Below are 27,499 nucleotides of genomic sequence, written 5' to 3'. Positions count from 1 at the left end.
GGTGACACTTAAGCACTGCAACGTACAGTAAGTCATATTTAGGTTAGCCTGAATACTAAAGAAAAGAACTCCACTCTTGCATAACTCTTGTGTCATTTCATTTTTGAGAAGGCTGATGTTCTGCTGAACTCCACAAAGTCACTGCTTTTCTCTGTATAATTGCTGACTCAAAGGTACAGTAAGACAGGGAGGCAATTCTCACTCCTCAGCATGTCTCCACATAGCTTTAGCAAGTGCTCATCGGAGGGAGGCTTTCCCTGAAACAGAGCAAGAGAAAAAAAACAACAGCGTTAGGATGCAATGGAACAGAGCACGGGGAAAAAAACAACAGTGTGAGGATGTGATGGTCTCTCAGGCAAGACTCAACAGGTTCAGGCCAATTCCAGTCAAGGTCCCACGGGAAACACATGAACTGCACAGCACTGACATACAGCATGCTAAAAACCCAATCACCCCCATGGATTACTGTAAGAACACACCGGGCTTTGTCAGGGCTATCTAGAGTCATCACTCAAATGCGTTCATTTAAAAACTGAGGCCATGAGGCTATACACAGTGGTTAAAGTGGGATTTGTCAGGTGGGGGAACCCTAAAATCCAGTGTCGGTGCAACGGGGGAAAATGACTCACTGTTGGACAACAGATTGAGTATCATGGTGTAGCAATACTTTTTGGACAAGAATCGCTAGCTTCTTGGTCACCTTTGTACATGCGAGAAATTAACTCATCATATATTTTAACAATATCATCGCGCTATATTGTTGGTATGAAAGAATATATTTATTATTAATTTATCTGAGGTGGCGGAACTGCGTCCCCGTCCCCCTATACTTTAACCCGTGGCTATACACACAGGCTTTTAAACACTGAGGCCATGGGGCTATACACACAGGCTTTTAAACACTGAGGCCATGGGGGCTATATACACAGGCTTTTAAACACTGAGACCATGGGGCTATACACACAGGCTTTTAAACACTGAGGCCATGGGGCTATACACACAGGCTTTTAAACACTGAGGCCATGGGGCTATACACACAGGCTTTCCAGGGTATCCAGGAAGGCCATTTTGTCCTGGTAACCCGTCTTGTCCTGGAGATCCTCGTGGTCCGACGATTCCGACGTGTCCCACGTCTCCCTTCTTCCCATCCAGGCCCCTGGGCCCAGGGTCCCCAACCACGCCCTTCTGTGAGGACGGAGAAGAGCAGCAGCTGGTCAGGCCACAGCGATCATGGTTATGGAATTTAGCAGCTAGTCAGGCCACAGCTATCATGGTTATGGAATTTAGCAGCTGGTCAGGCCACAGCTATCATGGTTATGGACTTTAATAGCTGATCAGGCCACAGCTATCATGGTTATGGACTCTGGTAATAAAACAATACAATAGTTAAACATGAAACAGTAAACAGTTTTTTTCTAAAAGTTGGACTACATTAAGGAAAATAGCAATAATAACAATAATGTCAATGCAATATCAACAATCAATAATGGAAAAAAACAATACCACAAATATACAAACCATGAATCAATTAATTAATTAATTAATTAATTAATTAATTAAGTGTAAATGAATTAATTAAGTGTAAGCTAAACAGATACATCTTTAGATGGGCAGATTTTGGTCCAGATATTAACTCTGCAGACTGGCCTGGCATTACCTATCGAATGCAAAGGGCATGAACTATCACCATATCCATTATTACTCACTTTACATGAAGTAGTGCATTGTCAAAGAAGTGTCACTTTTGCTATTTAGTTATTTATCTATTTTAGAGCATTAGTGTGGAATACATGTGTGTATGTGTGCATGTTTGTACCTAACCACAAATGGAAGTTGCCTCAAGGGACAATAAAGTTCTCTTGAATCTTGATTTCATATCCATGAATGGGTGACTAAGCACAACCCTGATGTTGTAAGTACCTGTACAGGAACACTTTTAGCGTGAGGGCTCCTCAGTGCTGCCAATAGTGTTCTCACACTCCTGAGTGCTGCAGTGTCTTTGGACTTTGCAGATTTCCAAGTGTACAGTGTGCCAAAGCAATACAAAGTGGAATGGTGATAATTAGAGAGGAATCAATGCTGAAGAGCTCAATACCATCTGCCTGCTAAATGGGTTGAACTAATTCCACTTTTAAATTTTTAAACAGGGCCAGCGACTTGGCCGAGTGCATCTCCACAGCCGGCTGTGTTTGTCTTAGCCACCTGAGTCTTTCAAAACTGTCAGACTGTAAAACATACGGCCCCTTCGGGGCGTGGAGGGGGAGTTTGTAAAGGGGTCGATGCATTGTTTGTGTGCCTGGCGTGTGTGTGTGGGTGCGTGGGGGGTGATGGTGGACTGGGCTGGAATGAGGTTGCAATGCAGCGGTCTAATTCCACAGACCTCTCCCTTGCTTCCCCTGAGCCCCGCTTCACCCTGTCAAGAGGAGGAGAGAGAAAAGCCTGTTAAAACTTTGCACTCCGATATCAAAGGGTGAGTCTGTCTTATTAAGAAGGCTACTCTGCTCTTCAGTGGGAGAGGAAGAGGGAGAGGGAGACAGAGAGGGAGAGAGAGAGAGGGAGAGAAACAGAGAGTTTTGGAGAGAAAAAAAGACTTCTGTAGTGGTCAGTGCTGCAGTGTACTTTGGAGTCTGCATACAAGTTTGGAGCCTCTGCAGCTTTTTTCATTAAATATCCCAGACAGCCATGCACACACACACACACACACACACACACACATGCCATGCACTCCCATCCTCTATGACCTGACAAGCACACACTAGCACACACACACACACACACACACACACACACACTCCAGCCATGCACTCCCATCCTCTATGACCTCACTAGCACACACAGACACACACACACACCACACCCACACACACACACACACAAGCCATGTACTCCCATTCTCTATGACCTGACTAGCACTCCCACACACACACACACACACACACACACACTCCAGCCATGCACTCCCATCCTCTATGACCTCACCAGCACATACACACACATACACACACACACACACACACACGCACTCCAGCCATGCACTCCCATCCTCTATGACCTCACCAGCACACACACACACACACACACACACACACACACACACACACACACACACACCCTAACCCAACTACTGCTCCCACCACACAAGACAGAATGATTACGCAATCGTGTTCTAACTCCAAGCGCCAACATCGTGATTAATATCTGCGTTAGGATCTGAAGTGCTCTTGTCAACTCAAGCTTCAGTCGACATCTCTCTTCTGCAGTATTGGTGTGACACACAAGCTTTGCGGTTTCAAATGACCGCTGCTGCCCCCTGGTGTCTGTAAAGTGGTACTCACTCACCGGCGTGCCTGGGATTCCAGGGGTTCCATCGCTGCCTCGCTCTCCCTGAAAGCCGACAGCCGCGTTGGGTCGGGGGTAAGGCAGTCGGCAGGGGGTAGGGTAGGTTCAGGGAGAGATTGAGTGAGACAGGAAGAGAGAGAGAGAGAGAAAGAAAGAGAGAGGGAGAGAGGGCTGTGTTAGCATCAAGGGTCTTACCTGCAGTAGGCAGTAAAAGGTTATCATTTGCATTGCCAGCCCCGGGAAGCCTCTGGGCTCCTCCTGACCTTTTCCCTGTCTGCAGCAGAGTTAGCCAGTCCTGTCTGCAGCGCAGAGTTAGCCAGTCCTGTCTGCAGCAGAGTTAGCCAGTCCTGTCTGCAGCAGAGTTAGCCAGTCCTGTCTGCAGCAGCAGAGTTAGCCAGTCCTGTCTGCAGCAGAGTTAGCCAGTCCTGTCTGCAGCAGAGTTAGCCAGTCCTGTCTGCAGCAGAGTTAGCCAGTCCTGTCTGCAGCAGCAGAGTTAGCCAGTCCTGTCTGCAGCAGAGTTAGCCAGTCCTGTCTGCAGCGCAGAGTTAGCCAGTCCTGTCTGCAGCAGAGTTAGCCAGTCCTGTCTGCAGCGCAGAGTTAGCCAGTCCTGTCTGCAGCAGAGTTAGCCAGTCCTGTCTGCAGCGGAGAGTTAGCCAGTCCTGTCTGCAGCGCAGAGTTAGCCAGTCCTGTCTGCAGCAGAGTTAGCCAGTCCTGTCTGCAGCGCAGAGTTAGCCAGTCCTGTCTGCAGCAGAGTTAGCCAGTCCTGTCTGCAGCAGAGTTAGCCAGTCCTGTCTGCAGCGGAGAGTTAGCCAGTCCTGTCTGCAGCAGAGTTAGCTAGTCTCCGCTGGAACGTAAGAAAACTTCGACCGGTGGGAGCTCGGCCTGCGCTGCTGCTGCAAAGCCTCCGTCAAACGGCTGGTCACCCCCCTGCTCTCTTTTGCCCCCCTGCCTTCTCCTTTTTGCCCCCCCTGCTCTCTTTTGCCCCCCCTGCTCTCTTTTGCCCCCCTGCTCTCTTTTATTTTGCCCCCCCGCCTCTTCTCTTTTGCCCCCCCGCCTCTTCTCTTTTGCCCCCCCCTTCTCTTTTGCCCCCCTGCCTGTTCTCTTTTGCCCCCCCCTTGCCCCTGCTCCTAGGTGCTCGCTCCACAAATGGGATAACAGGCAGGTAAAAGGTGCTAATTACCGTAAAAATCACACATTACTAAATACGTGTGGTCGATTTGCCAATGCTTTTCCCTCGGGGCGGAGAACCATACGGAGCCATTCGACAAGACGGCACGACTGAAGGGGAAAGCGAAGTCTAGCTCTCAGTAGCCGTTCCCCTCATCTAACAAAAATCCTCCAAATGAGCGAGGCAGCGAGCTCCGTGTTCATTTCACACCTCTTGTGCAACACATAATGACATTACTTCATCCCAGGAAAAACAATGTGAACGGTTCAATGAGCGCAATGAGCAATATCACGCTCACTCTGCTTGCAAAGAGGCCGTGCACGGTTGACTACCATCACTCTTTGCTTGGTGACTTCACACATGAATCTGCTCTCGTTGGCCTTGTTTGAAATGTCAGTATTGTTGTATCCGTGTAGACAATTCAAAAGAGCAGAATCATTATGAACGTACCTGATCTCCTCGAGGGCCCTCTTCACCTGGCTCTCCCTGGAATGAGGCAGGAAATGATCACTCATGACAACACACTAATTTCTCTCCATGAATGATGGTGACACAGGCAAGGAGAACTTATAACAATACGACCAATTATAAGGGATTCAGAAATTGTGTATTAAATTGTAAATTGTAAACAACTTTATTGTGCAGTGTTTGCAGAGAGCTCTATTCCGCCTGCATGAAAGTGTCTCCACGGCACAATGCCACACACTGACTGATGCCCATCTAATGTGCCAGTGAGTCAGTGAAGTTGTGTGTGTGTGTGTGTGTGTGTGCCCCCTACCTTATGGCCTTTGAACCCAGGCAGTCCCATTGGTCCTTGTAACCCTGGAAACCCCGCCTCTCCTTTCATGCCCTAGAGTGTAAGAGAAATGCTTTTGTTGTTTTCAGCTTAGAGAGACTGAGTTTGTGTTGTGTTGTGTGGTGTGGTGTGGTGTGGTGTGCTGTGGTGTGATGTGTTGTGTTGTGCTGTGCTGTGCTGTGTGGTGTGTTTTGTTGTGCTGTGTTGTGTTGTTGTCTTGTCTTGTCTTGTCTTGTCTTGTGCTGTGCTGTGCTGTTGTGTTGTGTTGTCTTGTGCTGTGCTGTGCTGTGTTGTGCTGTGTTTGTGTTGTGTTTGTGTTGTGTTTGTGTTGTGTTCAGCTGAGAGGGAATCATTACCATGAGGAAAAACAAATGAGAAACGAGAACAAAATCAAGAAGACAAGAGGAGTAGAGGATGGGGACAGGAGAGCACAGGGCCTTTGGAAAATACAAACAAGAGAACTGAAGAGGAGGCCGAATAACACGGACGCATGCTGGGATGGTGATGGGGTCAGGAGGTCAAGAGGTCAAGGGCGCATGCTGGGATGGTGATGGGGTCAGGAGGTCAGGGATGCACTCACCTTGGGACCTGACTCTCCAGGAGTCCCAGCTGCACCAGGATCACCAGGCGTGCCCTGCACACACACACACACACACACACACACACACACACACAGCATCATGTGTAGACATTAATATTTAGAGAGAATGAATGAATGAATGAATTACATGGTGGGTGAATGGATGGGTTCACTTGTCACATGTCGCTCCTCTAAATTCCCAGAATAAGTTCTGCTCACAGCACTCCAGAAACCCCACGTGTCCCTGAATTCCCAGAATGAGTCATGCTCACAACACTACAGAAACCCCACATGTCCCTGAGGTATTCCTCTCTCTGGTTTTATCCTGTTTGTCCTCTCCATCCCCATGCACATATTACATCAGATACAAAACACACAGAGAAACTAAACTAAACACCAGGTTGAGCTTGCAGAGTGGGTCTGAGGGCAGTGCGACACACACACTCTGCACTCATCAAAGTTCTGTTCATTAGGAAGTTCTAAGGAGCCTGACAAAGAACAACAATACACTCTATGCACAACAAAATTCAGCTGCATAGAGTGCAGTACACATTCACTTCAGTTTAGAACACTCTCAAAGAACAACAACACATTCACTTCAGTTAAGAACACGCTCTCAGTGGACCTGTGGGCTATACTACGAATCTCAATTAGTGGGTTAGCAAGGTATGTTGCGCTCTAAGCCAGGGTATGCTGTGACACGAAAGTGGCTCTGTTTTAGTGTCGCTGTATCACCATGGTGTCTTATGCGGCCAACCAAACCTAAGTTTGCTAAGTTATAGCTCAAATCGTGTAAAACCACCGCCTACTGACCAATTAATTATCTTGAAAAACAAAGTTATCTCACGTGTAGGATTCTGTCATATATCTTACAGGTGGAGCTCTGCCTCTACAAACATTTTGGATCTCGCAGGCGCTTTAACAGTGTTGTGCGTGCAAATATGCCACTATGGACGTGCATACCATATAACATCTGATGACAATCGATGTATCTGATGTTATAGGCTAGACACTAGTCCGCAGTGTAGATTACGCAATCGCTTATAAATGCGGAAGTAATCGTTTTTTAATTAAAGCGGTCTTGTGCGTCTCCACGTTTCACGATTGGCCAACATCATCCCAACACCGAGAATGCGCACAGATCTGAGCTGAAAGCCTAGTTTTACAAATATATCACTTAACTGCTATCGTAGCATCACTTAACTTACAGTATACCCCTGAGTTAAGGCTTTGTGTAGGTTTGATATGTCTACTGTAGATATATCTAGACATATCAAACCTACAGATATATCTATATCTGTAACCTATAGATATATCTATATCTAGGTATCTATATCAAACATTCAGATACCCAGAGGAAAGAAAGTGTTAAAATGAGAGCTCCTCTCTTTCTCAATTGTTTCTCCTAGACAATAATGAGATCACAGTGATATAAAAATGAGATTATTGCTTTTGTCTCGCGCTTCTCAGGTTTGTCTCTGGAGCAAAAGAGTTATCTCAGTGTAGACTCCCTTTAATATACAAATGAGATCTCATCAATATTTTAAATAATGCTCAGTGTTGTCTAATTTATATATCTCATATTTTACTCAGGCTGATCCACCAGAGAGCTCTCTCTGTAAACTCATGCGATTCTCATTTTGATCTTTTTGGTAAATCTCAGATTAGGCTCCATCAGTTCTGTAAAAGAGATCTCTTCACAAGCTTGAACCGTTCTCATTCTAGTCATCTCAGTTTAGTCCTTTTTTGATTTACAAAAGAGATCTTAGCAAAGGCTTATACAATACTCAGACTTGCTCAATTTATATATCTCATATTTTACTCAGGCTTATCCATCAGAGAGCTCTCTAAGTGAAACTAATGTAATGCTCATCCAGACCTCCAGAGGTCTATGATGGTTGGACGTGACAAACTCACGTGCAGAAGACTCCTACCAGAAAATGCAGTCTAGATTTGGCGCCCAGTGAAACCAAGTGAAACGGTGTGTGGGTATGAAGGATTGTGCAGAACTTGCCACCACGAAAACTCAGAGAAGGTACATTAATATTTTGGTAATTTGCTAACGTTCTTGCATATTTTTAGACTCAATATATCATTGAACAACCTGATGAAGCAGCACATAAAGTTAGCTAGCTAGTTAATGTTAGCTACTTGTAAGTTAGATCACTGGCTGTGCCGCTTGTATATAAAGCTAACGTTAGACAATTTAACGTTGCTAGCTTACTTTGCCTTATACAGCTTTAGTCTGTATGTTTTGAATGGTGTTAAGCCATGCTGTAGCCAAAATGCACGGAATTTTAAAATGTCTTTGGGATGTCAGTCAAGATGACGAAGCTAACATTATTGCCCCTGGTTTAAACTGGTTCCAGCTCAATTCCACTGAAAAGAGGCCGGCAGCTTCTTAAAAAATCGGAAGACTACGCTAGACCATCAGATCAAATTGCTGAACAAACAGCGTACCAAAATGGTAAGTATATTTTTCCCCACAATATGTTCTCACTTTTGTTTAACCTGCTATAAATTACAGCATATTGTAACAGCATTTACTTCAGGAGCTTCAGGAACCATCATTTCGCTTGCTGCTACTCAGCCAGTGAAATCTGTGAATTCTGATAAAGTCGAGTCAGAGAGTAAAGTAGCCTACTATGGGGAAGAGACTGATAGCCTGAAACGAGCGAGGAGAGGAGACGGGACGAGAAACAATCAGATGGATATCTAAGTTAACGATAAGTAAGTTATTTTCAAATCATCGATTGCTCAAAGAGGAGGAAGCTAGACAGCGAGAACAGAGCTTTATATAACGATACGGGGGCAATACCACGCAAAACTGTCACGTCCGTAACGCCAACTAGGCTAAATATGGATGTGACCGTTTTGCGCAGAATTGCCCTGGACCTCTTCTATTCTGAGACAGGCGATTTTTAAAAGCGCCAATTTGAAGCACCTCTACTAGACAAAGCATATTGAGCAAGCATAGGGTAGGCTAGGCCCATTCAACAGTGAACTGAGACCACAGAATATTTTACGATTTAAGAAGGCAATATGATTGATCCACCACAATCTAGTTAAGCCGACATGCATTCACTGCCCAATAACGTGATGTTCCTGGGTTTCCAGGATTTCGGGTCAACATAAAAAAAATAAAATAAATAAATTAAACTTGGGTTCAAGGAACCAGCCTGGTCTCAGCTCAAATGTTATTTTAAGTTCACGTTAAGATCTTTAAAATAGCCAAGGCTACTCAGTTTTTCTCCCCAATCACTCTTATCTTGGCTTATTTCTCCTCATTTCGAATGTTGCCTTTTAGGCTACTTATTTTATTTCACATTAAACTTTAGGCCTATGCCTACAATCTTCTTGAATTTCCCCTTGGGGATCAATAAAGTATCTATCTATCTATCTATCTATCTACAACTAGGCTCCATCCATCTATCCTAATATTATATATACACAGTGGCGATTCTAGAAATTTTTAACAAGGGTGGCACTAGTGAGGCACTGATTCAAGGGTGGCATGAGGCAAAACATCCAGATAAACAGAAACAGGCTCAAGATGTGAAATTAGCACAAATACATTAGGGAAACCAGATGCAAACACCATACTCATACATTGAAGGACAAAAAAACACAAATGCCTTACTCTCACATAAAATGTCTTTGTATTTGAATTAAATTTAATACAAACATATTAAAGTTAATTATCTAAGTTGTCCGTCACTGGGCTATGCTGTTCTAAAACAAATTCCATCATGGGGACATGAAAATATAATCAATTTTATTATATTACTGTAAATGAAGATATACAAAATATACTCATCCAAGACATTTCCCCCACTCTATGGCCATCTATTTTTGTAGCTGTTACAATAATTTGAATAATTTGTATATTTTCTCAAGAAACTTGAGGTTGGTATGAAGGAGTGTATTGTGTATGTGAGCAATTTCATCTTCCTGAATCTCAATATTATGATCACAACAAGTCTGGTCAAATTTTCACGTGGGGTAACTTGTTGCAGGGCAACCATAACCGGTTCCATGTCTTCCGAGTAGATGATTAATCATCAGTTTCTTGAGAACTTTAAAGTTCTCAAGAAACTTGAGGTTGGTATGAAGGAGTGTATTGTGGATGTGTGCAAACATTGTGCACGTTGCACATGGTGCAACTTCTTGCAGGGCAACCACATAACCGGTTCCATGTGTTTGAATTGGATGACTAAAGTTCTCAAGAAACTTATCTACCTGAATCTCAATATTCTGATCACAACAACTCTGGGCAAATTACAAGTCAGCACCAGTGCTGCATTCATTGTTTTGCACTTTTATAATCACATCACCAAAAGTAGGTTATTGGTTTTACCAAAATAATTTGGCACTATTTTTAAACTACAAACCTATAAAGTATTTTGATACAAAATATGATGCCATTTTTTTCCAACTAAATAAAATAAAAATGACAACATACTATTTTGTATTTTACATACATGTATCAGACATACTGCCTATCCCTGGCTGTTGGCTGCAGCAACTCAAGCTAGGTAGTACTGATTGTTTTGTGTTTATGTTAGTTTTGATCCAATTTGACAGCTTTGCTATGTTGCCCACCCAAAATTTCTACCAGCCCACCCAAATATAGTAGCCTAGCCTAGGTTAGAACCAGCCCTGCCCTGCATGGAGACATATTTTACGATAATAATGGAGAAAATGTTAGCAAAACTTTAGGTTTTTGTTAACGGAATCTCCCGACCCTCATTCATCTATTTGCGCAACAGCCCACATTCTGCCTTCAATCCAGCGAGACAAGTGAAATAAATGTTTTTTTTTTTTTAAAGCTGTCATCGTCATAGGCACGATATTTAGGCTACCTCTGTTAAGCCTACACAAAGTTGCGTATTAAGGAGTATTTCCTGATCGGGGAAACCTTTCGTTCCGCAGTTCAATTGTGCCGCAGGCCAATAAAGGCAAGTGTGTTTGCCACTTACATTTCTGACGTCTGACACTTCACACTGCTGCAAGTGCATCAAGAAAGGTCCCGCCTTACACCATGTTAATGGCCAATCGTAGACTAGGATTTGGGGTGGCCAATCGAATCTCAAGGGTGGCCTGTGCCACCCGGAGCCACCCCTCTGGCTCCGCCCCTGTATATATATTATACATACATACATATACATAGCCTAAACATTATGATGCTCCGGACCTTTGCTTGAGGAAATTTTCCATAACGACCTCGCTGAAGATTAATTGAATACCCCTGGTGTATACTGTATTTTCTGTATTTTGTTTTTGTTCTTGACAATTGTCAGTGTCTCTTGAGTGATCAGAGCTAAATGTTTTGGGCTAATTTAGATGTAATATTGAGTCATTGTCTTTGATTTACCGGATTGACCCTAAAGCACTCCTTGTTTACAAATCACTTAAAGGACAAATCTTTAAGTATGAATTGATCCATAGCTCTTGTTGGAAATCACTGTGTGCTATTCATAGGAAAAAGAAAATGTGGCACAGCCAATTCTGAGTTATGGACAGGGAAGTATAGCCCAGAGCCGTATAGAAGTACTTTTGGTATTCCTGACATAATGCAGGGTAGCCGCGGGGTCTTAAAAGTCTTTAAACGGTCTTAAATGTCATGTTCCTTAATTAAGGTCTGAAAAAGTCTTAAATTCCGTTGCCAAAGTCTTAATTTTTTAAACGAAGGTCTTCAATTTTAATTATACTAGCCTGCAAGCAAGGTGAAATGGGGGAAAAAACTAGCCTGGCGGGCCATCCTCTATCATTGAAATGTATAGTCTGGAATCAAGCCATTCACCTCGCTTAATCCAAGGGACAGGCAGAGAATTGTCTTTCAAACTGCCTAGGCATGCAATAGGCCAGCGCTACGACCATATCCGTATCCGGTTGGCAAAACGGCAAATACATCCTTCTTCGAAAGGAATGACTTAAATGCATTGTGTTGCTCAACTTTCAAAGAAAAGCACAAGTCCAACTCCTCCAAAGTTGACGCCAACGCCGATTCAAACAACCGCTCTTCGTTTGCCATAGCCACCTTTCCTTGTTGTTCACTGTCGCAGGACTGTCGCCATCCTGTTAAGCCCGCCTTAAGACTCTCTAACAAAATAGAGCGCTGTGATTGGATGACGTCCACGGCGTCAGCCAATAGAAATCCCTATGGTTTGATACTAGACGTACAGGCTGAGAAAATTAATTTGCCGCCGCTAGGGTGCGTCTAGATTTCTAGGCTAGGAAAAAACAACAACAATGTGAAAATTCAACAGGGGGTTGATTAACATCAGAGATCGTCTAATTTAGTGTTGAGCTCCTTGCTAACTAATTCTGCTAGCTCAGGTCATGTATGTCATTCGTAATTAGTGCTAAAATCATTATTGAACATGATCCCTTCTATGAACTTGATAGTTTTTTATTTACATTTATTTTATCTAATGACAGACAACAATGAATTGCATCCACATATCCTTATGCATTATGTGCAACTATTACTCACTAGCCTAAAACCGTGAGACTGAAGGCTACAGTAATTACTCACGTATTTCTTAAAGTGACAAACACTCAATTACACCTAGGCCTACACACCACATTAAAATTTGCCTAGGTGTAATAGTTTAAAAATAAATATTAAGTATTCAAATGACTAAATATGTTTAGCAATTAAGCAGATTAATAGTAATTATGCAGATTAAAAAATACTATACATTAACTGTACACTTTATATGAATTCGAAGGTATATGAAATAGAAACATATGAAATAAGCCATAATTTTCCGTGTGTGTGGAAAGAGTCAAGCAGAATCTAGGATGCCCACTGGTGTGAATGATAACACTATATTCAATATTACTGATGATGTCAAGGTGGTCTGGGCCCCCAAATCAAATACATTTTTTAAGAATTATCGAAGAAGTATCGAAATTCTTGATGTGGTATCGGTATCGAAACAATAATTTTAGTATCGTGGCAACTACACTAGTCTAATTTCTTAGGATATGCGCAAACAATACTTTGGGTTTTCGCACCGGCAGCAATGAATCAACATAATCAGTCGAAAGGAGAGGACAGCACATCATGGGGAAGTGTTGTTTTAATTGTCATTATGGATTTGATCTGGTGTTTTACAACCGCATAATGGGTGTGATGTAGGTCTTAATTTTCATGTAAGTGGTCTTAAAAAAAGTCTTATTTGGGGTGGTCAAACCTGAGGAAACCCTGTAATGGAAAGAAGATACCGAAGGCTTTTTTGCCATATTGAGTCAGCTTTACTTTCTTGTCTATAACTTGTCTAGGTTATGACACATTTTATTGTTCTTTGTCCTTTGGACAGTGCCTGGTGAGCTCGAACAACAAGGCTTTGAATCAGTTTACACCAGATTTGCCCTTCAATGAGACTGTGTGACATGTTTCAGCAATACTCATCACTTAAACCTCACTGATCACAGGAGAAATGTTCCTGTTGAAACCCACTATCAGAACTAAACAAGGCAACACTGCATTTAGTTGTTATGCGTTCTGACTATGGAGCCAGCTCCCAGATGACAAAATAAATTGCCCAAATTACTTTTTTGACATCAGGACTCTGAACTAAACTATTTTCAGATGCCCATTCTTTTTTTACACTGAATAGGCTTAGTCCAACCAAAACAAGGTTTTGCCTAGTGGTAAGCTGGATAGGGGTTAATCCTAGCCTGACAATACAGTTTACTCACTAGATGAGGTGAGGGAATTCAACAAACTTGTTTAAGCTTGACAAATATATCAATACAATCTGTTTTTCAATTGGGCAACATATAGCAAATGTGAGTGGTAGCTATCACATCCCCCATTCTGTGTTTAAGTGATTAATAAGGTGTGTCTGATCTTTGTGCTGTATCAAAATTCCCACAGTTATGAAAGCAGACGGTCAAACAAATGTCTTACTTTGTATTTTTGAGTGGCTCACAAACTAACAATGTTCTATTTTCTGCTCTTCTCTCCCTCCTCCCTTTGGTTGGTTCCACCACCAGGATAAAAGACGCAGATTGACCAGCCCACGCTTTCATCCACCATTGTACACAGTATGGCAAGCTTTGGCACAAGTTCAGTTTGTTTATGTTATTGTTTATTAGTTCATTTCTCCATGTTGTATGATTTATAGATAGACTTAAATTGTCATTGTGCAGTTGGTCCATACAATGCAATTTGCTTGTGCAGCTTTTAAAAATAATACTCACATACACACTCACACAGACAAAAAAATAAAAAATAAGAATACACAATTTTTAAAAAGAACATATCAAGGCATTAACATGCTTCCATTGCTTGAAGTCCATTTTAAAGTGCAACTGTGCAAGCTCCCATTGCTTAAAGTCCATTTTTAAAGTACAACTGTTTTGCTTTGTTTTATAAAATAAAAGTTTGAAATGCTATGGAGTGCCCTATTTTTTGACCCTCAAACTGATATGTCAATTGTAACTCCTACTTCTCAACAGTTTCTCATTGCAATGTCTCCTCATTTGCTCTATTATTTCTCCTAAGGAGAAACAAGTTGTAAATGAGACTACACTCAAACATATAAGAGATCTCCCGTATTTCTCCTGCTTCTAAAACTTATATCTCTTATGTGACTCCATCTGCTCTATTATTTCTCCTAAGGAGAAACAAGTTGTAAGTGAGACTACACTCAAACATATAAGAGATCACCTGTACTTCTCCTGCTTCTCAAACTAATATCTCTTATGTGACTCCTACTTGTCTTATTGGTATGTGTCTCATCTTTTGCTTGTTTTATTTCTCCTAAGGCAAAATTAGGAGAAATAATTGTGACAAAAGTAATACTTAAATGATCCTTAAAAGAGAATCACCATTTTGCCTCCTTAGCAACAGAAGGGATACAAATGAGAAGAAAAAGTTTCCTCTGGGTATATCTATATCTAGATATATCTGAAGTATTCTGGTCCAGCACCTGTTTGAATCTGGATGTGCGCATTCTTTTTTGTATTTTTTGATATGTCTAGATAGCCTAGGTATGTCCCCAGTGGCTGTAGCATTAGTGAAGTAGCGGATAGCGGTGGCGGCTTTCTTCCCATAATGCCAGACTCACCTTTGGTCCCTCAGGGCCGTCCAGTCCAGGTGGGCCCACTGGGCCTCCAGCCCCCTGAGGAAAACAGAGAGAAGAAATGATCATGGAAGAGGTGCTAACTCATTTAGCTAGTCCATGCTAACTCATTTAGCTAGTCCAGAAGAGGTGCTAACTTATTTAGCTAGTCCAGAAGAGGTGCTAACTCATTTAGCTAGTCCATGCTAACTCATTTAGCTAGTACAGAAGAGGTGCTAACTCATTTAGCTAGTACAGAAGAGGTGCTAACTCATTTAGCTAGTACAGAAGAGGTGCTAACTCATTTAGCTAGTACAGAAGAGGTGCTAACTCATTTAGCTAGTCCATGCTAACTCATTTAGCTAGTCCAGAAGAGGTGCTAACTTATTTAGCTAGTACAGAAGAGGTGCTAACTCATTTAGCTAGTACAGAAGAGGTGCTAACTCATTTAGCTAGTCCATGCTAACTCATTTAGCTAGTCCATGCTAACTCATTTAGCTAGTCCAGAAGAGGTGCTAATTTATTTAGCTAGTCCAGAAGAGGTGCTAACTCATTTAGCTAGTCCAGAAGAGGCGCTAACTCATTTAGCTAGTCCAGAACCTCATTTCGCCAAACTCTCTGAGCGCTCTGGTGTGTGTAAGTTACTGTATACCTTTAGCCCTAGCTTTGACATTTTGACATTTGTTTGTTTAAAAAGACCCTGTGCAATAACACAGGGACGTGCTATAGACCCTGTACATGGGGATGTGCTATAGACCCTGTGCAATAACATGGGGATGTGCTCGTCTTAGCAATGTGCTTCACACTGCTCCCCAACAACAGGGTTCCACACTCTGTGACATGCTGTGACATACTGTGGGAACAACAGTAAAACGCAAATCGATGTCAGTTTTGGGGAAGGCAATGTTTGAGTACATTTTGAAGCTATGAGATTTCGTACTAAAGCACACAATTGATCCTAATCTGCTGAATTATTAATTGTGGTTGAATTATTAATAGCTTATGACTTTGCATCCTTGTGCACATTTCAAAACAAAACATTTTGAAGTCATAATTTGGGCAGATTATTGTGTGGTCTGAAGCTAGGGGCTTGTTCTGAAGTCATAATATTATTGGGCAGATTATTGTGTGGTCTGAAGTCATAATATTATTGGGTAGATTATTGTGTGGTCTGAAGGGCTTGTTCTGAAGCCATAATATCTATCATTGGGCAGATTATTGTGTGGTCTGAAGGGCTTGTTCAATGTGAGAGTTAATAGCAGAGATCTATTTTTTGTGAAAGTGGTACGCTGTGGTAGGCAATGATAGTGAGGCCTTCTCCAATCTGAGGTTTCATGCTCCATTGAGGCATAGTAAACAGGTGTGGTGTGTGTGTGTGTGTGGAAATAGGATTAAATGGGTAGTTTTGTAAAAAAAAAAGTGATACTAATTGCAAATACAAACATATTCTATTAATATCATTAATCAATATTCCCTCCTTACTTAAATGTATTTTTCAAAAAATGAATGATCTGCTATTTTCAGTGTTTTGTGTTCTTGAGAGTTATGATTGTTTCACCTTTACAACATAGTTTAGCCTGCACTACACCTGCACACCAACAGATGGCAGCAATAGATCCGCTTGAGATTCAACCAAACTGGCTGTTCCTCCAACTGACCAGCAGAGGCCAACCTAATGCCTCTCTCCTCAAAGGCAGCCTACAGTAGACTTTGAACAACACAACACCATAACAAACACTTATGGTGTTTGACTCACACAACAGCAGTTTGATTGTTCCAAACATTATCACAGCAGTGTTAGACTGGTGATCAGCCTTAGGGTCCAGAGACAAATTAATTGTCATAGTTACTAACTAGGCATACCTTTCAACTTCTCAGGTGCCATGTGTTCTAGGTGTCATGATGTACTGCTGTTGCAGTGTGTGTGGTTCTCTTACCGGAGGTCCTTTAGGCCCGAGTGTCCCCATCTCTCCTTGGGGTCCTTTCTCCCCCTGTGGACAAACAGCAGAAACCTTCAGATCCCTGGACAGGACACTGAATCCACTACAGTATGGCACTTAACATCACACCGGTCTTCTCTTTCATCAGGACACTGGAGCCGACATGTCCAGCACGCCACACCATCATGTGCTTCTTACTCATGATGCCTGGCTTCACTCTCTAGAGTGGAGTCTATCCAAACACACTGACCCCAAATTAAGTGACTGTTTGAATGTCAATCTCCAACGTCAGTCCCAGCCACATAACTACCTGATCTGAGGGCCGGAGTCTGGAGTCCGACTACCTGATCTGAGGGGCGGAGTCTGGGGTCTGACTACCTGATCTGAGGGGCGGAGTCTGGGGTCCGACTTACCTGAGGTCCAGTTTGGCCAGCTTGTCCAGGAAGACCTCGAATGCCCTGCGGATGACACAGCCAACACACATGCACTCCATTACATCCTCCTGGTGTTACACTGCACTGCACTGACCCCCCCCCCCCCACACACACACACAAACATACACACACAAACCCACACACACACCCACACACACACACACACACAACCCCCAAACCCCTTATTCCCCCAATTAATCATGAACAGCTTCTCTTGTTACAACTGCGGAGTTGCCCCCCTACAATTTAATCACATGCTCTGCTAAAGTCATTTTCAGACGGGAGAGTCTGCCAAGAAAAAGCAGTGATATGCAGCGTGCACCCCGTGTCAGCAGTCACTAGGCACCTGAGCGGGACAGCTGTGGGTTTTTTTTCACTTCATCAAATTGGAAATGTCTCCACCCCCACCCCCCCATCCCCATCCTCACTTCCACATAAGCCCTTCTCCACTTGAATCTGACAGTCACCTTATTTAATACCAATTGAAAAGAGGGCAGCGTTAGCATGCAGTGATGGTCTGTCAAAGAAAATAGGCCTGAGAGAGCTCCTGCCAGAGTGCTTTTTTATTGCTTCCTTTTAAGATGTCTGAATAAAACCGCCTTGTCTAGCAGGCTTGTCATTATGTTGAAAATTACATTTCATTAAACATTTTGAAGATAAAACATGTGAATAGAAAACAATATGTAGAACAGGGTTTTGGATTGACACAGAATCACTTGATGCTCTGCCAATTCTCAGCTTAAAGGCATCTCTGACAATGAACGGCACCCACATAGCACTACCTACTAGCCCCACAGGACACATAGCACTACAGTACTCCCACAGGACACATAGCACTACAGTACCTACTAGCCCCACAGGACACATAGCACTACAGTACCTACTACTCCCACAGGACACATAGCAAATACAGTACCTACTAGTCTCACAGGACACATAGCACTACCTACTAGTCCCACAGGACACATAGCACTACCTACTAGCCCCACAGGACACATAGCACTGCCTACTAGTCCCACAGGACATCTCTGGAGGGATCTGGGGAGTGCTACTTCAATACTGTTTTTATTGGAATTATGTTTGAGAAACTCTCTTACGGGACCTTGCTTCTTTGTCAGCAGAGTGGTGCTATACGTGGGGGCGAATGCGTGGGTATACGTGGGGGGAAGTGGTGCTATACGTGGGGGGGGGGGGGGGGGCCCAGCATCCGCCCCAATCCATCAACACAATACCAGCAGCCATGGAGCCACAACATCAGACAGTAATGCAAAAGCCCCCACTCAAACTGCTACTGAGCACACGGGTCATAAATATCCACCCGCTGAACAGTCCTCTCAAGAACATGTCTCCAGAGACACTCACCGCTCTCAGCCCCCCTGTTCTATACGGGTCTGTCTCCAGACGATTAAACACGTAACACATTACTGCAGAGCTGGGAGTACTGTGGATTAAACAAACAGGGTTGCCAGGATGTCACCTTTGGGTGGGTATTTGGCTTATTTGGGGGGCAACAAAAATAGCTAAATGGGCACAAAAGGTATACAACAGGTATAAAACACAATCCTTTAGTGCAGACCCCTTGGCAGATACACAGGGCCCCTAGCCTACCCTACATATATAAACATTTTGTTAGTTGTTAGAACCAGATGAATAAAATATAATAATATGTAGGGTTTCCCAGTGCTATTTGTTATGGTGTTGTACAGTAGACCGATCCAACTCAAATCCATTACAATAATAATTGTTTACAGATTCATATGTAGCCTACAGAACATCTATCTATCTATTTTTTTCATGCATTCTTTTTTGGAGTGTCAGTCATATCCAATGGAAAAGAAAAGATACTCGATAGAATATATCTTTAAGTGTTTTAGTGTTTAGTGTCAAAATGATTGCATTGATACCGATAATAACGAGACTAATGAAGAATGTTGATACTTTTTTTATTTGATTTAATTCAGGAGCCAAATCACAACCATGGAGATCAAAGACTACTTGACATTTAGTAATTTAAATATTTCACATGATTTTTATTTTGACTGACGTTTATCTTTAATGACATTACATTGTAGGCTATTGGTGGCGTGAAGGTCAAATTGAGCGCTTGTCATTTTAAGAACGTGAGAGTAATTAGGCTTCAGTCTCACGGTTTTAGGCTAGTGGACAATAGTGCATAATGCATAAGAATATTCATTATGTTTTCTATGTAATTAGTTTAAATGCTCAAAACAAGTACAAGTGGAATAAAATTGTTTCATATGATGAACTAGATTAATCAAAACACACAGGGTCAGGCAGTAGCGGTAAGTTTCTCTGTGTTATTTTATTTGTAAATAAATAGCTTATGACATGATGTGAATTTATGATTTCAGGCCCACTGTCAAACACAGTTGTTTTATGAGCGGCATAGTATCAACTCCTCTTTCCCCGCAATACAAAAGGGAGGCATGCACAAGGGTTAAACGTGCTGCTTGCTATGTTTATTGTTTATTGTTTAGTATGGAAAGCCATGCCATGTGTTGAGATATTCCACTGAGAGTAATGGGTGTGGAGATGGACGCTGAGTTGTGTGCAAAATGTAAACATGATTACATTTCATGTAAATTCAATGTTAAATTTATCGTGAACTGTTTATAAAAGCAGCTAGCCGCTAATATCTTTGGAAAGCAAAGGCGGTGCGACGAGGACTTTGCTCACGATGCTCTCCCCCCCCCGTAGACATGTCCCTGCCTGTGATAGTTTTCCTACACGAGCGAGCGAGAGTTAGAGAGAGCATGAGAAAGAGAAATAAAATAAAGGGAAAGAGATACAAAGAAAGAGGGAAGGAGAGGAGGAAGAAAAAAGAGAATGAGAGAGGAAGAGAGAGAATAAGAAAAAACAAAGAAAGGGTATGTGTGAAAAACAAAGAAAGGGTATGTGTGAGAAAGCAAGAGGAAATAGCAAGGGCAAGAGAGAGAGAGAGAGGGGGGGAGAGAGGGAGAGAGAGATGGAGAGAGTGAAAGAATGAGGACAGGTTGGAGGATTTTGAAGTGGTACTCTTTCTCTCCCTTCTCTCCTCTAGAACACCATCTGGCATTAATGCCTCATCTGATCAGAGGGGAGTCTTTGCTGCTCATCTGATCAGAGGGGAGTCCTTGCTGCCTTCCTGTTCAGAGCCCCTCTCTTCCTGTTCAGAGCCCCTCTCTTCCTGTTCAAAGCCCCTCTCTTCCTGTCTAGAGCCCCTCTCTTCCTGTTCAAAGCTCTCTTTCTGTTCAGAGCCCCTCTCTTCCTGTTCAAAACCCCTTTCTTCCTGTCTAGAGCCCCTCTCTTCCTGTTCAAAGCTCTCTTCCTGTTCAGAGCCCCTTTCTTCCTGTTCAAAGCCCCTCTCCTCCTGTTCAAAGCCCCTCTCTTCCTGTTCAGAGCCCCTTTCTTCCTGTTCAATGCCCCTCTCTTCCTGTTCAGAGCACCTCTCTTCCTGTTCAAAGCCCCTCTCTTCCTGTTCAGAGCCCCTCTCTTCCTGTTCAGAGCCCCTCTCTTGGCTACTGAGGCCGTGTGTGATACTGTGTCTAACAGCACCAGAAAGCACTGCCTCAGGAGGTGATCATCAGAGATGGACACACAGCTGCCCATCCCACCCATCCATGCATTGCGTCCCTGTTACCAGGTTACAATTACAATGGCGACCTGATGTCATAGGGGGTTCCCAGTGGTTCCAGTGACCCATGTCATTTGAGCATATTTGGCCTCAGTGTCTGGATAATCCCTTACTGGCTATTACTGTACTCCAATATCTGCAAGATCAACAAGCCGGTGACTCCCTTTAGCATGGGAAAGCATCCTGACGCCTTCCATGGAGGGTGGCTGAACAAGGGTGCAGGGTGTTGACAGTGCTAATCCCCATTGCAAAATACAGTTCTGGTGTCTTTCAGTTGGTTGTTGGTTTCTCGCTCCAGTTTGGGTGTTGGGAAGTGGAGACAATTAAAGCAGACAGGCCAAGCTGAGGAGAGGTTCATAAAACGAGTGGGAGCAACTAATGAGAATACCAAACTCCCAGGGTCTACACACACACACAAACATACACACACACACATACACACACACACTGACGCACAAACACAAAAAAACATGCATAAACACACAGGCACACATACACACTCATAATCACGCACATCCACACACATGCACCCACACACACACAGCACTAACATGGCTTCCACAGCACAGGAAACAAAGCTGTCGCACTGACTATTGCTAATGCTTCTCAGTATCACAACCTGCGGTTTGTTTAACAGATCCCTCTTCTAAGGGCTCGTGTGGAAAACAAGGCGAGTGTTAACTCACTGCAGATGCTGCCCAGCCCTCGTCAAGATCATTGTGATTTTCAAGACACCTGTGGTTAAACCGAGTGCAAACAAGCCTGGACGAGACCCAAAGCCCCTGCAGTATCTGTTGAAGTCGTTTACAACACTGTTTTTTCCCTGGGAGTGACACTAAAATGTAGAGAAACAATCTTCTTAAAGACTTCTTAAAATAATCACTAAACATCGTGGCACCTCAGAAAATGGTGGCAGTCTGAGTTTTTTGGGACAGGGTCCGGATGTTTTGGCCCAGATAAAAATCCCGATGAGCCTAATTTCCGGATGGTTCTTTGAAGAGATGGAAGAGTGTTTGGAGTACCAAAGGTATGCTCTTCTCTCCTGTTGACTATGCTGGCTCCTGTTTTCCTGGTCTGGCATAGGGCGGCTGCAGCCTGCTGTGAAGGCTGCTGGTGGCAGGATGCTTTGTAAACATTGCGGTTTTGTAAAGTGCTGTTTGGAGCCTGACCAACACAAGCTGGGTGCCTGTTTATAGCACAAGCTTCCTCACGTCCTCTCATCTCCATGCAGACACCATTGCAACTGTTAATACTTCAGTACATTTCAATGAAAACAAACATGACACGTTAAACATTAAATAACTGTTTCAGGGCAAGTTCATTTTTTGTCCGTAAGTTATTCAAAAAGTGAAACTTTCATAATCTAGATTCATTACACATAAAGTTGAATATTTCAAGACCTTTTCTTTTTGTTCTAATCTTGGTGATTATGGTTTTCAGCTCATGGAAATAAAAAATCCAATATATCAAAATATTAGAATAAAGAATGGTAACACTTTACTTGACAGTATCGACATAAGAGTGACATGACACTGTCATTAACACATGACACTGTCATGACACATGAACCCTAACCCTAATCCTAACCTTTACCCTAACCCTAACTCTAACCCTAAGCCCTAACCCTAATGCTAACCCTAACTTATGACAAAAACCGAATGACACTTAATGGCAGAAGTGTTATGTCATAAACGTTTATGACTTGTTTATGACACGTTCATGACAGTGTCATGTCACTCTTATGTCGACACTGTCAAGTAAATTGTAACCTAAAGAATTTATAATACAGAAATGTCTACCTGAGAAGCGATCTAATCAGCTAATTAAGTTTAAGTATACTCTTTTGATCCCGTGAGGGAAATTTGGTCTCTGCATTTATCCCAATCCGTTAGTGACACACAGTGAGGTGAAGCACACACTAATCCCAGCGCAGTGAGCTGCCTGCTACAACAGCGGTGCTCGGGGAGCAGTCTTGTCTTTCTCCAAATGCACTCAAACATACTGTATAGCTCATTGCAGAGGTGGTGCCATCTGTATGGCTGCACCTGTTGAACAGACAGCTGAAACATCTCGAAGTGTCTCTAACACCATGTCCTAACAGGATCCGAGCGAGTGACTGTCAATGCTATCTGTCTACACGGAGTCCGTTAAATAAGTCCTTCTATTGTGTCGTGTTTCTCAATCAAAACAGCAGAGCAAAGCGAGCGACAGAAAGAAAATAGAGACCGGGCGTCCGACAAAAGTTACCGTCGCGTTGCGTCGCGCTGCTCGCATCGCTTGCAGTCAGGACACTCCAATGGAAAACAATGTATTTGAAGGGGTTTTATTGCTAATGCTAGCTCACGTCGCGTCCGGTTAGGACATGGTGTAAGACTGCATGGAGAGAAATGCTGTTGAAAGACTGTTTATGACTTCTGTGTAATGGAACAGTGTGGACCTCTGTGTCCTCTTCACGGCCGCCATCAGAGATGACTTACCGGCACTCAGAGATGACTTACCGGCACTCAGAGATGACTTACCGGCACTCCTTGCGTCCCATCAGGACCTGGCAACCCGCGTTCCCCTTTATCACCCTGCGGAACAGAAAAGCCACGCAGTAATCAGATTACTCAAATCTAGCGATTCATTCCAAGAGGTGCTTCAGTGTCTCGCCTCCTCCTGAGGTGAATGAGTTATTTCAGTGTGTGTGTGTGTGTGTGTGTGATTTCCTGTCAGTATAGGGGTGGCCTGCAGTCCCATTCTCAGAAATGTCCAGATACTCCTACTAAATCATGAGACTAAAACGCTGAATTTTGTTAAGTGTCGAACATTATGGTCAGCTATTCTGTCTGAGGCTCTTGCCAGAGGCTTTAAAGGTGGCGTCCATAGGAACCAGCTTCTGTGGCTGCAGCTGAGGCACTCCAACATATATAGCGGAAGATATTTCACACACCCACAGACCGTTCTCTTTCAGCGCCTCCACAAAATAAACTTGAAAATAAAAATAAACTTGTTTTGGCCGTATGGGACTCTTCCCAAAAGCTGGGATTCTGATGGCAGGTCGTGGTGATCATTACACGACATCTCCATGACCCACAACAACCTGGTCAGGAGTGACTGGAATTCATGTGACCCGTCTGAAACCTCAGACAGCAGTCTAGAACCAAACCATGGCATCTCAGACGGGCCGCAGCGAGATGTGGATCAGAACCATAGCATCTCAGACAGACCGCAGGTAAGCAGGCCAGCTGGGGAAGCGACGTTGGCCCAGCTTAGTCCAGGAGAAGTCTGGTCCTCTGGGAGACTGGAGAGGTGAAAACACTCATTATGGCTCTCGCTGGGGTGAGGACAGGAGGCTCCTCTGGCCACACCAACCTCCAACACATACGGCCCGACCATCACAGAAGACAACAACACAAATCTTACGCTAAATACATAATGAAGCATCACTTTATCTTAATTATGTGACCTCGAGGCAGTTATACAGCCACATGTTTTTCTGCATTTCCCTACCTCGTTCCGACACTGGGTTGATGGATAGTGAAGCAACAGGCCTTTCAACGGATCACAATATATCAAGTGTTGTGTCACTCTCAAAGAGTGGACTCACTCGCACTTGAAAACGGCTTTGCCAGGAGCAAATGTGGGTTAACGGCTAAATGTGTCTGCGTTACAAGAAGCAGTGGTGAGGAAAAGAGCTTATTAAACTTTGCCACGAGTAAGCTCTTTTGAAGTGCCCTGCCTCATTTAACATATAAAAAAACATGCAAGCAGCAAAGGCTTTTATTATGCAAGGGGTGGCAAAGAGTCGGCTACAAGTGTTTTTATTCGCTCATTTCACTATTGATATCCAGCTACTGTTGCGCATCACAGCATCAGCTGAGCGCTCAGCTTTTCACAACCATGCACAATATGTGGGGTGCACATGGAATCACTTGCATTGTGCAAAGACTTGGCTTTTTGTTTTTGATTTCCATCATTGACCTCACTTTAGATAGCACATGTTCAAGCTTGATAACACAACACCACAGACGCCACTGTTTTGAACATTGTGCCGATGTAGGAGCAAAGCACACGTGTCAGACGCATGTGGGCTGGTGGAGTTAGAGCAGGAGCAGAGGAAAGGCAGCTGAACGTGTGTGTGTGTGTGTGTGTCGGTGTGTGTGTGTGTGTCGGTGTGTGTGTGTGTGGTGGAGTTAGAGCAGCAACAGAGGAAAGGCAGCTGAACGTATGGAAACAGTGCCTGACGAGTGAGACCTCGAAAAATGCCGTCGTTCTGTTGAACATGCTGTGAGAGGTCAATCAATATACAGTAAGTCACAGCGTGAAAGTGATACGTCGCAACTGGACATTACGTACACAGCAGACCCATCTGACAGTCCTTTAAACTGCCTCTGTGTCTGCCTGCACAAATTGAGTTAAGTGAAATGCTAAATGCACCGTTGTTGAAATGTGCCTTTAGGAACAATAATCTGACTGAAACTGAAAACCCATTCATGACGTTAAAGTATAACATAAATATGGTACTTCTGTAGCACACTCTGAGTTCAAACGCGTTTGTACTAAAACTCTCAGTGAACCCAAAACTCAACGTCTTTTTTCTCTCACATGAATTGGAATGTGACGCCACTATTCCATCGGTCTCAGGAAACATCCACCTCGAGCCGTTCTGGTGAGATGCCCGTGTTTGTTTACTTCTTCCAGTCGCTAAACTCTTTTATAAACATTTTCACTTTTTTGCTTCCAAGCTTGTCCACAGTGGCTGAGTTGTGGGAAGCCCTCTTCCATGTATCGGACTTCTCACTGCTTTTTAATCAAGTCGGCCCAAACATTGATTTTGGCCGACAAATGGAGCAACGCGATCACACTGTGCTTCTGCTTCTGTTCCAGAACACAAAGGCTACACAAAGGCCACCATTCACAAACACACACACACACACACAAACAAACACACACACGCACACACACACACACACACACACACACATACCCACCCCCCTTCATACACACACACAGGTAAGATCTCTCTATCTTACTCTTTCTCCCTTTTAACCTTCACCAGACACACTCTGTCCATCTCTGTCTCTCTCTCTCTGTCCATCTCTCTGTCTCTCTCTCCCCCCATCTCTCTCTCTCTTTCTGGGTTGTGCCATTCAGACTCAGTTTAGAGCTGAGGTGGACACAGTGTTGGCTTTATTACACAGTGCCCAGCCGAGTCCCACTCCTGTTTACACACGCCACCTCAGAGACTGGCAGCTAAGGGACCACACCTCTCCAAATGACATACACACTCACACTCACACACACACACCTCTCCAAATGACATACACACTCACACTCACACACACACACCTCTCCAAATGACACACACACACACACACACACACACCTCTCCAAATGACACACACACACACACACACACACACACCTCGAAATGACATACACACACACACCTCCAAATGACATACACACACACACACACACACACACACCTCCAAATGACATACACACACACACCTCTTCAAATGACATACACACACACACACACACACACACACACACAGACACACACACACACCTCTCCAAATGACATACACACTCACACTCACACACACACACACACCTCTCCAAATGACATACACACACACACACACACACCTCCAAATAACATACACACACACACACACACACACGCACCTCTCCAAATGACATACACACACACACATACACACACACACACACACACACCTCTCCAAATGACATACACACACAGACAGACACACACACACACCTCTCCAAATGACATACACACTCACACACCTCTCCAAATGACACACACACACACACATACCTCTCCAAATGACATACACACACACACCTCCAAATGACATACACACACACACACACACACCTCTCCAAATGACATACACACATACACACACACACACACACACACACACACCTCCAAATAACATACACACACCTCTCCAAATGACATACAGTACACACACACACACACAGACAGACACACACACACACACACACCTCTCCAAATGACATACACACTCACACTCACACACACACACCTCTCCAAATGACACACACACACACACACACACACACACACACATCTCTCCAAATGACATACACACACCTCCAAATGACATACACACACACACACACACACACACACACACACACACCTCTCCAAATGACATACACACACACACACACACACACACCTCCAAATGACATACACACACACACACACACCTCCACAGGGGAGTAGTGTCCACTCACAGCCACAGACCCAGCGGTCACTAGGGGAGTAGTGTCCAATCACAGCAGTCACTAGGGGAGTAGTGTCCACTCACAACAGGCCAGCAGTGACTAGGGGAGTAGTGACCACTCACATCCACAGACCCAGCAGTCACTAGGGGAGTAGTGTCCACTCACAGGAGTCACTAGGGGAGTAGTGTCCACTCACAGCAGTGACTAGGGGAGTAGTGACCACTCACAGCCACAGACCCAGTCATTTCTCTCCTCAAGGGG

At 43.6% G+C, this 27,499-nt stretch overlaps 1 protein-coding gene across 3 annotated transcripts in view; it reads right to left on the bottom strand.

Annotated features, from left to right (window-relative positions):
• The window catches only part of si:dkey-225n22.4 (collagen alpha-1(XXI) chain), a 61,647-nt gene that overhangs the window by 7,079 nt on the left and 27,069 nt on the right, over positions 1-27,499 (bottom strand). For all 3 annotated transcript variants that reach the window (XR_006024460.1, XM_042067201.1, XM_042067200.1), the window contains exons 16-26: positions 23,488-23,541; positions 17,314-17,358; positions 16,898-16,951; positions 14,967-15,020; positions 5,884-5,937; positions 5,286-5,357; positions 4,958-4,993; positions 3,340-3,384; positions 2,381-2,413; positions 1,039-1,185; positions 203-257 (exon numbers count right to left, since the gene is read on the bottom strand). Coding sequence is in view for 2 of the 3 variants with exons in the window: in XM_042067201.1 (XP_041923135.1) it covers positions 203-257; positions 1,039-1,185; positions 2,381-2,413; positions 3,340-3,384; positions 4,958-4,993; positions 5,286-5,357; positions 5,884-5,937; positions 14,967-15,020; positions 16,898-16,951; positions 17,314-17,358; positions 23,488-23,541 (649 nt within the window). In the remaining variant the exon portion in view is untranslated. The remainder of the gene's footprint in view (positions 1-202; positions 258-1,038; positions 1,186-2,380; positions 2,414-3,339; positions 3,385-4,957; positions 4,994-5,285; positions 5,358-5,883; positions 5,938-14,966; positions 15,021-16,897; positions 16,952-17,313; positions 17,359-23,487; positions 23,542-27,499) is intronic.

The sequence above is a fragment of the Alosa sapidissima genome, chromosome 17 (assembly GCF_018492685.1).
Source record: "Alosa sapidissima isolate fAloSap1 chromosome 17, fAloSap1.pri, whole genome shotgun sequence".
Taxonomy (NCBI): domain Eukaryota; kingdom Metazoa; phylum Chordata; class Actinopteri; order Clupeiformes; family Clupeidae; genus Alosa; species Alosa sapidissima.
This window is presented reverse-complemented; position numbering and strand designations above follow the sequence as displayed.